Source organism: Antedon mediterranea, chromosome 5 (assembly GCF_964355755.1).
Source record: "Antedon mediterranea chromosome 5, ecAntMedi1.1, whole genome shotgun sequence".
Classification (NCBI taxonomy): Eukaryota; Metazoa; Echinodermata; class Crinoidea; order Comatulida; family Antedonidae; genus Antedon; species Antedon mediterranea.
In genome coordinates this window covers 15,640,880-15,653,175 of record NC_092674.1, presented here as the reverse complement: position 1 = coordinate 15,653,175, position 12,296 = coordinate 15,640,880, and the positions used below count along the sequence as shown (strand labels likewise).

Genomic DNA, 12,296 nt, shown 5'->3' with positions numbered 1-12,296 from the left:
GACGATATAAATACCTTAATCTACTATTCGCCTTTTTTATTACACTTTTGGCGATGTTGTTACAAGAGGCAGAACTATCAAGTTCTATACCTAAATATTTTACTGATTTTGAACCCGTTAAAGTAACGCCATGAGAAATAATATTGAAAGATCGTAAACGTTGAAGCCTTTTTTGGGTACAAAAGATGATAGATTCAGTTTCACTGATATTGATAGATAGTTTGTTATCGACAAGCCATACTCTACATGAATCAAGAGCTTTACTATGTTTATCAGCGACGACAGTCGGATCTTTGTGCCAAAAAACAATTGCACTGTCATCAGCATATAACAGCAATTTGCATTCAGGGTCGATACTTACAACCATATCGTTTATGAAACATAAAAAAAGCAAAGGACCCAATATGCTACCCCGTGGAACTCCACGTGAAATATCCATGGGAACGGATAAGGAGTCTTCGATTTTAACAATTTGGCTTCTGTTTGACAAATATGAACGAAACCAATTAAATCTAATGAGGTGATGCCCATTAACAAAAGCTTTTCACACAATATATCATGATCGACAGTGTCGAATGCCTTACATAAATCTATAAGTACCATACCAGTATGTGTACCTTTGGAGTTATTTAATTTAATTGTGTCTAATAGATTAATTAAAGTTCTTTCGGTAGAATGAAATTGCCGAAAACCTGACTGATATTGATAAATAAGATCATTTTCCACAAGGTACTGTTCTAACTGAACATGAACCGACCTTTCGAGAAACACATGTTGTGTTTAAATTAGCCAAACAATTACTGATTAATCAACTACCTTTATTACTAATTATCAACTACCCCTACTATCATCAAATCAACTAAAAATTCCTGGAATATTAAACAATTACTGATTAATCAACTACATTTATTTTGTTTGAATCACCTGAACAATAACTAATTATCAACTACCACTACTATCATCAAATCAACTAAACGTTCCTGAATATTAAACTACACATGTTGTGTTTAAATTAGCCAAACAATTACTGATTAATCAACTACATTTATTGTGTTTGAATCACCTGAACAATAATTAATCATCAACTACACCTACTATCATCAAATCAACTAAAAATTCCTGGAATATTAAATTACACATGTTGTGTTTAAATTAGTCAAACAATTACTGATTAATCAACTACATTTATTGTGTTTGAATCACCTGAACAATAACTAATTATCAACTACCCCTACTATCATCAAATCAACTAAAAATTCCTGGAATATTAAACTACACATGTTGTGTTTAAATTAGCCAAACAATTACTGATGAATCAACTACATTCATTGTGTTTGAATCACCTGAACCATAATTAATTATCAACTACACCTACTATCATCAAATCAACTAAAAATTCCTGGAATATTAAATTACACATGTTGTGTTTAAATTAGTCAAACAATTACTGATTAATCAACTACATTTATTGTGTTTGAATCACCTGAACAATAACTAATTATCAACTACCCCTACTATCATCAAATCAACTAAAAATTCCTGGAATATTAAACTACACATGTTGTGTTTAAATTAGCCAAACAATTACTGATGAATCAACTACATTCATTGTGTTTGAATCACCTGAACCATAATTAATTATCAACTACACCTACTATCATCAAATCAACTAAAAATTCCTGGAATATTAAACTACACATGTTGTGTTTAAATTAGCCAAACAATTACTGATTAATCAACTACATTTATTGTGTTTGAATCACCTAAACTACTAATTATCAACTACCCCTACTATCATCAAATCAACTAAACATTCCTGGAATATTAAACTACACATATTGTAATAAATAAAAAATAATAATATAATAATAATTACTGATTAAACTGCATTACTGTGTTTAAATTTCTCATACAAACAACTAAACTGAACTGCATTCTTCTGTTTAATTTTGCCCTTAACAACTAACTAAACTGAACTGCATTGCTGTGTTTAAATTTCTCCTACAACCAATAGATAAAACTACAATGTACTATTAATTATGCTCTATAATAATTGTATCCCTACACATGTCTAACTACTTGAATGTACTGTATTGTTGAGTTGTTCAATAAATGATTTATCCCAACTTCTTTCTTCCCAACTAAACTAAACTGAACTGTTGTGTTTAATTGTGTCCTCCAACCAACTAAACTAAATTGCTCTGTTTAATTTTGTTCTAGAACCAACTTAACTAAACTGAGCTGCTGTGTTTAATTTTGTTCTACAACCAACTAATCTAAACTGAATTGCTGTGTTTAATTGTGTCCTACAACCAACTAAACTAAACTTCTCTATTTAATTTTGTTCTACAACCAACTAAATTAAACTGATTTGCTCTGTTTAATTGTGTCCTACAAGCAACTAAACTAAACTGAGCTGCTGTGTTTAATTGTGTCCTACAACCAACTAAATTAAACTGAGATGCTGTGTTTAATTTTTGTTCTACAGCCAACTAAACTAAAGTAAACTGCTGTGTATAATTTTGTTCTAAAACCAACTAACCTAAACTAAATTGCTGTGTTTAATTGTGTCCTACAACCAACTAAACTAAACTGAATTGCTCTGTTTAATGTTGTTCTAAAACCAATTAAATTAAACTAAATTTCTCTGTTAAGTTTTTGTTCTACAACCAACTAAACTAAACTAGAATTGCCCTGTTTAATGTTGTTCTACAACCAACTAAACTAAACTGAATTGCTCTGTTTAATTGTGTCTTAAAACCAATTGCTAATTGTGTTCTATAATAACTGTACCCCTACATTTGCCTTACTAGTTTAATGTCCTGTATTGTTGAGTTGTTCAATAGATGATTTCTCAACCAATTATACTTTTAGATTTGTCTAACATATGCACTCCTAATTATTTTTTATAATAACTGTACCCCTACACATGTCTAACTATTTGAATGTCCTGTATTGTTGAGTTGTTCAATAGATGATTTCTCAACCAATTATACTTTTAGATTTGTCTAACATATGCACTCCTAATTATGTTTTATAATAACTGTACCCCTACACATGTCTAACTACTTGAATGTCCTGTATAATTGTTTTGTCTAATAGATGATTTCTCAACCAATTTCACTATTAGATTTGCTGTTTTATTTTGCCCTAACAACATTAAACTGCATTCCTCTGTTTAATTCTGTCCTAAAGCAACTAACTAACGGCATTGGTGTGTTTAAATTTCTCTACAACCAAAAGACAAAACTAAAAAATTGTGCTCTATAATAACTGTACTCCTACACATGTCTAACTATTTGAATGTCCTTTATAATTGGGTTGTTCTATAGATGATTTCTCAACCAATTATACTGTTAGATTTGTCTAAAATATGTACTTCTAATTGTGTTCTATAATAACTATACCCCTACACATGTCTAAATATTTGAATGTCCTGTATTTTTGAGTGGTCTAATAGATGATTTCTCAACCAATTGTACTGTTAGACTTGCTGTGTTTTATTTTTGCCCAAAACAAATAATTAAACTAAACTGCATTTCTTTTCAATTTTGTCCTAAACGAACTAATTAAACTAAACTGTATTCCTGTGTTTTATTTTGCCCTAAAACAAACCAACTAAACTAACTACATTGCTGTGTTTAATGTTGTCCTACAAATAGATAAAACTACAACAATGTACTCTTAATTGTGTTGTATAATAACTGCACCATACACATGTCTAACTACATGAATGTTCTATATTTTTTAGTGGTCTACTACTGTTAGATTTGTCTAAAATATGTACTCTTAATTGTGTTCTTTAATAACTGTACCCCTACACATTTCTAACTACTTGAATGTCCTGTATTGTTAGGTTGTTCTATAGATGATTTCTCAACCAATTGTACTGTTAGATTTGTCCTAAAATATGTACTCTAAATTGTGTTCTACTAGATGGTACGCTCGCTTCGCTCGCGTACAGATGGTTCTCGAATACATAGTAATTTCAGCGTAACAAAACTGACGATTTCAAATGTACGTACCGCAGGACTATAAAACATTGTCGTTTACAGAAACAAATAAATAGACACAATGATTTGTGTAGTCAATCAAAATTAGCACCTAGAAACTTGTCACAAAATAATATTTTAAAATGTTTGTAATTATTAATTAATACAAACGTTGAGAAGCAACTGTCAGTAATAAAGTATTATATTATTATGTGTTTATAATCTAAAAGTAGGAGCTACCCACACTCACAGTAATAAAGTTTATTAGTATTTTTGTTTATATTATATCTAACAGTACCAACACACTTTTGATTCAAATGGCGATCAAAAGTGATTAATACCTATTTGCAGTATTGTATAGCATTACAATACTATTTATGTTTATTCTACAAGGGTCCATAAATTTACCTACTTGTATTAAACCATGGAGGTATGCAAGTATGGTTAAATCGAATAAGTTGGAATGTTCCATTCATTGCAAATCAATACATTTTTGTATAAACGTATATTAAATCTATCAAAATAGAATTTTTTAAAGAAAATCGGCATGTCTTCAACATTTTGATGCTAGTTGTACTCGAGCTGTTCAACCGGTTTTCAGCTATTAAAAACAATTATCGTAGGAGGAGATAGGAAAATGCGAAGCATCCCCGTATTATTGTATGCGGGTATTTTTCACGATGGACATGCATTAAACAGTGTATACCACGATCGGAAAACACCCCTATTTGGGGCAAATCGTTGAACCTAAATTTGTTTTAATTGTCAATAACTCATTATCTAACTCAATTTAATTAGTAAACAGGGTTACATCAGGTGGTTAAAATCAGTACCGAGATTCTAACCAACTTTATATACCATCGAGTAGGCCTAAACATTCTAGAAATAACGCGCGATTTACCGAATTTTGCCCTTACGTAAATTTATATATAGGTAATAACTGTACCCCTACACATCTAACTACTTGAATGTCCTGTAATGTTGTGTTGTCTATTAGATGGTTTCTCAACAAATTATTTTGTTAGATTTGTCTAAAATATGTGCTCTTAATTGTGTTCTATAATAACTGTACCCTTACACATGTCTAACTACTTGAATGTCCTGTATTATTGAGTTGTTCAATAGATGATTTCTGTGAATTATTATATACTGTGAATTAAATGCTGTGTGTGATTTAGGCTAATTTTACTACAAGCATGTGTATGTGAATTTGGTGTAATGGTTATGTAACCAGCATTTCAACTAACAATAGTATCATTTGACTAAAACCAACGGGTGAATTTTAAAAGAAATAGGTTTTTTCGTTTACTCGTATTAAACAAGCACGAATGTGCGATACTCGGGGTACAGCAAAAGAAGCTGGGATGTAACGTCACGACGGGATGTAACGTCACATACACATCAATAACCTCGCTACCAAATACGGCTATATTCCGAAAAGTTGCGTCACATAACCGGAAATGGCATAATTACGGTAAATTATGAAATCTCAAACTGATTTTTTGCTATTTCCTGAAGTAAAAGTGACGTCACAATATCATAAATAGGTTTTACTGTATATATTCTTAAGATTCTCCAAACACGGCTATATTACGACGAAAATCGTTTGCCACCAAGGTACCATCTTCGAGACGTCATATGGCTGCATCCGGTTTGAAATTAAAAAATCCGGTTCTATAACTTTAAGGACATGTCCCTGTAGTATACCCATGACAAATCCTAGCTCAATACTACAACGAATAAGGGAGGAGTAGTACTTTATAAATCGCAATTTTTTTTTATTGGTACCATGTTTATGACGTCATAATTCTGCATCCGGTTGAAGTACGAACAATAGTGTCCAGATGGAAGAAGTAGGGGAAGAGGAAGAGAAGATGAGCGAGTCCTAGACTCGGGTACCCCGAGTAAAAACCTGTAAATTAAATCAAATTATGTTTTAAAATTACAAATCACAGTTTTTTGAACAAGCAGTTCTCTAGAAAATGCAATTCCAGTTTACTTGTTATTACTTTAAGACTGTTCGCCGGCTTTTGAAAATCCTGTCCTATCTTTTAACACTAGCAGGTCTGAAAGTTATACTAAAAAGTCCTAGGCTACTAATATTCAAATATAGTTTAAATCCTTCCCAGACAATTGCGGGCATTTTGATATCCCATATGTCTATATATTTATTTATTGATAGCCTGAGGGCGTGATTGAGCGGTTGGTTTCAATTTGTCTCATACTACTGTAAATAATTATCATAACATTTCAGCTTTTCAATAGCTGATTTCTAAAATATACAGTAGGCCTACTAAGGACATTATTAATTACAATTGTAGAACTTATATTTATCTACTTTGGAGTGAAAACTTGTTTTCAAACGCGGTTTTTTAAATTGATCAGGTAGGCTCATGTAATGCAATTGTACCTTTAAATCGTTTACGTTCGATCTACGACGTAAACCGACCCCCGCTGCCTCTCAATTCGGTCATTCGTAATGCAACTTGGCCTACTTTAAATTAATTCGACCGTTTAACTTTATAATTGAACAAATACCTCAACGATCTTGACAAGCTCGATATCAGACACAAGTATTCAAATATCATATTATTATGGTTGTTTTTTATACATTTAAATCATTTATACTTGGATCACATATTTTGGGAAATTACGTAACACGAACTGTCAAGGATCACTTGACGCAATGTCCCTGGAACCACCGGTAGGTGGGGCTGTACACAACTAAAACTTTCGTAGAGAGACTATCATGTAATGACCAAAAATGCCAGAGATATGTATGTTGTAGCCAACATTTTGACATTGTATCGCATGGAACGCGTTCAAAGGGGTTGGAAACGCTGAAAAAACATACGAAACAGTATATATCTGAGCCAAAAAGTGAATGTTATCATTTTATTTAAAGTACCTGTGACGTCACAAAGAACGTAATCTTCGGCATGTCTTCGGAAGCAACGTCTTCGGATCATGCTGATTGGTCAGTTAAAATGCTTACGTATATGTTTTATTCATTCATACACAAATTAAAACCCGATTGAATCGACGAGCTGGATGGCTCAGTGGGATTGTATTGAGGGTATTGCCTAGGGGGTTGCAATAATTCTCTACTTGACAATCTTTGTTAGTTTGATAGAGATTAATTAGAGGGTTGGGTTTTTAGGACGAATTTTATTACTTATGTTTTTATCAAGACAAGTTCATAGTAGATAAAACTAAGCCGTCAGACAGATAGATTCACTATTAGACTAAACAACGATGCCACATACATGACCAATGTGAGTACAGACACATCCCAACATTCACTTCCAACATCAAAATCAGTAAGTGAGAGGATGCATTCCCCGTATGGGTAATGCATCCTCTCACCACCAGAATCCTTCATCAACAACAGTCATACTCCAAGCACAGGAGGAACATAACACAACATGGTGTGCAACATTAAACAGCTCAAGACATATACACCAGTACATTGACATCCCTTCACCATTCCATGCTTTTAACAAGCACTGCATGTTAATTAATTGTACCTGGTCATTTTGCTAACATCTTCATCTTTTAATTATTGTGCAGTGGCACAATATCTATAAATGTACGGGTACCCCCTTTCATCTGACCAGACGCAACACATGGCATTTATTTCTAGTTCCGAAAAACTCTGGTTCTGAATGAGCCGTTGTTAGTTGGTTGCCTGATCGTCACGCTTGACCGTTGTATAACAATTATTTTCAACTAGAGGGTGAGCTCGCTTCGCTCGCTCCCCCTCTAGGAAGTGTAGACGATGGTTCTCGGAATGATAATGTTCTCCTTATACGTTTTCTGTCGGTTACCATTATTGAAAATGCTTGACATTCGTAAAACTAAACTACTTTGTTTCACAGTGTTTTAGATGATTAATAACATTTTAAAGTATAGTTTTTATTGTTTGGAGGGCCCTTTGGGGAGGCGGAGGTCATTTGAGGGAGGTGCTTATTCGAGGGATATATGTTAAATTTTTTAGTTTTAATAATATGGTAACATTTATAATCAAATGAAATCCTCTAATACAGTAGATATGAAAAGTGGTAAAAAAGAATAACAAATGTGAGTGGGGGGGGGGGGGTTATTATTCAAAGTGATGTTTTATTGGAGAGGCGTTTATTCAAATGAATACCATCCTAATAATTATTAATACATTATTTAATTTAATCATCTTTTGAAACTGCCGTAACAGAGTGGGCCCCAAGAAAGAAGACATTACGGCTTGCAACATGGGCAGACATCTCGGTCCTAACGGGACACAGGAAGATAGCCTACAGTTATTCCTGCAATCTTCCTCAATAAAACTCAGCTATCGGGATTTCACTCGTAAAATGTCTTATCATCAAATCTCCCTATGTAATTTTATAATACTATTCCCCACAATATATTCTGATTCTTTATGACGTATATTAAATTTGATCTTTATTAATTTGCAGTATAATTTAACTACTGTACCTTCACACACGCGTGGTATGTTTTAAAATAAACAAAAAACTGAAATGGCTATGACTAATGGCCAACTTCTGATTTTTTTTCATCTTCCAAAGGGACACTGTATTGATTGATGGAAAGTGCCTGTTTCCAGTCACCTTTAGGGTCAAATCTATTATTTTAACTGCTCCCTTGTGTTTAAATGAGAGAAAATATTTGAAACCAGGTCGTTGTAAGGTGAACTTATCTTAAACCCGGAAATTACTTTGACCGGGAAGAATTGAAATTGAGAGGAAAATCCAATGTTGAAATCATAAATGTTGTTAAAAAACTCTTTATAATATCTTCCTAAGATATAAATATGGAACAATAGCGTCGGCGTGCACACTAATGTTATCAAATCTACGTTTCGCGGTACATCTCGGATAGATAAGGTAGGTATCCAAGGCGGAGATTTGTAGAGAAGTTTTTGCATTGTGCTCGCCTATGTCAGAATTAACCATAATTTATATATAGATTCAAGATAATATTTTATTATTATTATTATTATTATTTAACATGTTGTAGGCATACCCTTGTAAGCTGTTATAATCTATAATATACTTTGTTATATTTGTTGTACGCCATCAATCTATGTTATATTAGCGATTTTGTTATGATGTGGACATATATAATAGATAAAATCTTTTACCAGGATTATTTCCAAAATGAACAATAACGTCATCAAACGCTGTGAATTATAACCTACAGTAGGTAAAACCAATTGAATAACAGGCGATAACTTATTATAGGCCCACGTGTGACTGAATGTACACAAGTTATCAAGATAATGCAATCTTAATCATACATCCGATGACGTGGGTGTTATAATCAGACACATTACCAACAATCATGGGCTAGACAAGATATCATAACATATGAAATGATACTAATTGTTATGTTGTTACACGTCATCATTATTTAATATTATGTAAGAAGTTATTCTTTTCTGAACTTCAAAATCAAATTTTATAAACATAGTCACCTTTTTCTTAAGAGCATATAGGGCCTAAACACAATATTTGACGCTGTTTTCACGGAGATACGGATTTCCAAGATATTGCTGAACATTTTATATGAATGTTAAGAGTAATATTAGATGAAATTTAATTTTGATTTAACCTTGTATGTTAAAATCAATACTTTGTTGTTCTTCTTAATTAATGTACTTCAACATTTGTTACTATTAGTGTTAACATTGGAGGTCACGTGAAAACGGTTAATTAACAAAAAATTCAAAAACCGTACAATTACACGTGTTCTGGTATGAGTTGTACATATCGATGTTATCTTCAACCCACGATGCAAGCATGAGACACCTCAAGTAGCACAGATTATTTCCGAACTACATGACCATAAAATATCCATTAATTCATTTATTGGATCATATCAATCACGCCTACGGTTGGCCTACGCATAGGTATGTCGCACAAAACAAACTTGCAACATAAGAATCTGTATTCAAATATTGTATTTAAATCAACATTGTTTTATTGCATGTTGAGAATGTAAATACGTTATCAATTATGCCACAGTAACTGGGTTATTTGGAATAAAGACCAACTACATTTCAATAATAAATGCACAACAATAGTATCAAAGTACATAATTGTAATATACAAATGAAGAGAGAAATAATGTAGTAGAGGGCATCAAAAGGTAAAATTGTATTGGAATAAAAATGTAAATGTAGGCCCTAGTTTAGATTAACCATGAGTAAAATAGTGAATATGATTAAGACAAAAGAGTTGGTGTACTGTACTAACAGTCTCGAAATATCGAATAACCGAATTTTAGTAATTTGTTTTATAGTTTAGGCCTATAAATCTTGTTTTGTACCAATATTATTTTTAAGATATTCTTTCTCTGACTTTCATATTCATTAAAATAAATGTTTAATCTTATTGTTGTCCGATCAAATATTGCTTGTTGTACAATTGATAACGTACTTTGTGTTTTCGTATCTGAGCTCCCTGATACTTTTTGATTGAATTGTTTGAGTTTCATTTCTAATTTATCTGAATTATCTTGTGGGTCAATATTTGTATACTGCATGCACTCATAAACTGTTATTGCAACTATATAAAAGTACGAACCATCGAATGATCTCATCAATCGTTACCGTATAATAGTTTGTTGCAAACATGAAGATCACTGTTTCTCTCTACCTCTTAGCAATTTTCTTCACAGCAAGTGAGTATTTGCATTAAATAATTTCAATATCATAACAATATTTTTGTTTCTATATGTTTTCTTGGAGTTGATAACTATCTATTTCTACTATTTTTTCTTTTACATAAAGTTTCTCAATTCATTTACCCATTGGATATTCTCCACACGTTATATAATTCGTTCATTACCATTGAAAATATTTTAAAATGTCCATGTTCTTTTATTTTTCTTTATATTTTACCCATTTTTGATATTGACAATGTAATTGTGAGAATGTGTTGGTGTTTTTAATATTTTTATCTGTTATAAGCAACATAAGTTTCAAGCCACGCGTATGCGTTTGACCGTAATTCATTCATTCTTTCATTTCCTTGATTTCGGATAGTACCGTACATCCATATACAAATCATACAAACCAAAAAAATAAAAAAAGATATAATAAAAAAAGATAAAATAATATAAGCAACTTCCACAAAACCAATCTACAATATCCTAAACTAATAATTTGCACCAACGCTGATGTGGGTTGGATTGTTGAAGTACGTTTACTATGGTTTTAATCAGACTATACAACTGTCCCTGTTATTACAACTATGTAATAAATTGAATTTGTGATAAATATAATATTTGTATATTTACAGATGCTGAAATTGTTACTCAATATGTTTGTGAGGGCAGTACATTGAAGATAAATTGTGGGAATGAAAAGATTAATGTGATTTCTGCTGCTTACGGACGCTCCGTGTCTTACAGTGAACGATGTTACGCCTCCATCTCAAAGCCACCTAGCACTTCGTGTCTTGCAACTTCATCCGTCTTAAATGTTAACCAGTTCTGTCAGAGTCAGTCGTCATGTAATGTCCACGCAAGTAATAGTGTGTTTGGTGACCCATGTGTCTCTACATACAAGTACCTACAAGTAACATACGAATGTAAGTAAGAGTTTTTAATATTTGAGAACTTAAAAACCGTGAATGCATAAACATTCTAAAATGTGTCGCTTTAGATATAAGTTGTGTCATCAGCATAACCATTTCAGATTATATTAGACGCGCCTCTTTCGGCGGATGAATTTCATTAGTCGCGTGCAACTCGACTCTACAGCTCACTATGTCGGTCGGTTGGCTGGTCAGTCGTCATTTTATGTCTTTAGGCAATGTGGCCAAGGATTACCAATAGTGAATTAATCACTGTCCTATCAGATAGGTGGTAATCCTCCTGATACAGGGGCTATTGTGTGAACCAGTTCACCGGGGTAACCCCCTACTCTTTTTCGAATAATGAACTGGGTTCTTTAAAGTACACACAGGTTATAACTGTGTACACTAGACCTACGGTTTATAGTCCTTATCCGAGAAGACTTGTTCCACCACCAGAACTAGGAGCGAGTCGGCCTCGAACCCTTGCCGATGTTGTTGTTGGCTCTTTAGATACGGTAAACGGCGCCCCTGCCTTAACCGCTCGGCCATATCACTCTGTCTGAGCCAAAGGGTTAGTACAAAACTTACATTACTTTATACCATGTCATTGATTTGCTTTTTTCATTTCTTGTACTTATGTGTAGGTATCGGTGAAAATGGATTTGGAGTGGAAGAGGGAGAAATAAGTTTTGTTCACGGACCAGCCACAGGTAACGACATTACA

At 32.8% G+C, this 12,296-nt stretch overlaps 1 protein-coding gene across 1 annotated transcript; it reads left to right on the top strand.

The window, feature by feature from the left end:
- The first annotated feature begins 10,624 nt into the window (after positions 1 to 10,624).
- LOC140049736 (L-rhamnose-binding lectin ELEL-1-like) lies at positions 10,625 to 11,592 on the top strand. The gene is made up of 2 exons (XM_072094685.1): positions 10,625 to 10,673; positions 11,294 to 11,592. The coding sequence occupies exons 1-2, from the start codon at positions 10,625 to 10,627 to the stop codon at positions 11,590 to 11,592; spliced, it is 348 nt and encodes a 115-aa protein (XP_071950786.1).
- The last annotated feature ends 704 nt before the right edge of the window (positions 11,593 to 12,296 follow it).

Excerpts from the sequence above, each read along its gene's own strand:
- LOC140049736 (XM_072094685.1), top strand. The coding sequence starts at position 10,625 with ATGAAGATCACTGTTTCTCTCTACCTCTTAGCAATTTTCTTCACAGCA. Across the intron at positions 10,674-11,293 it reads AGCAATTTTCTTCACAGCAA|ATGCTGAAATTGTTACTCAA; the intron begins GTGAGTATTTGC and ends GTATATTTACAG.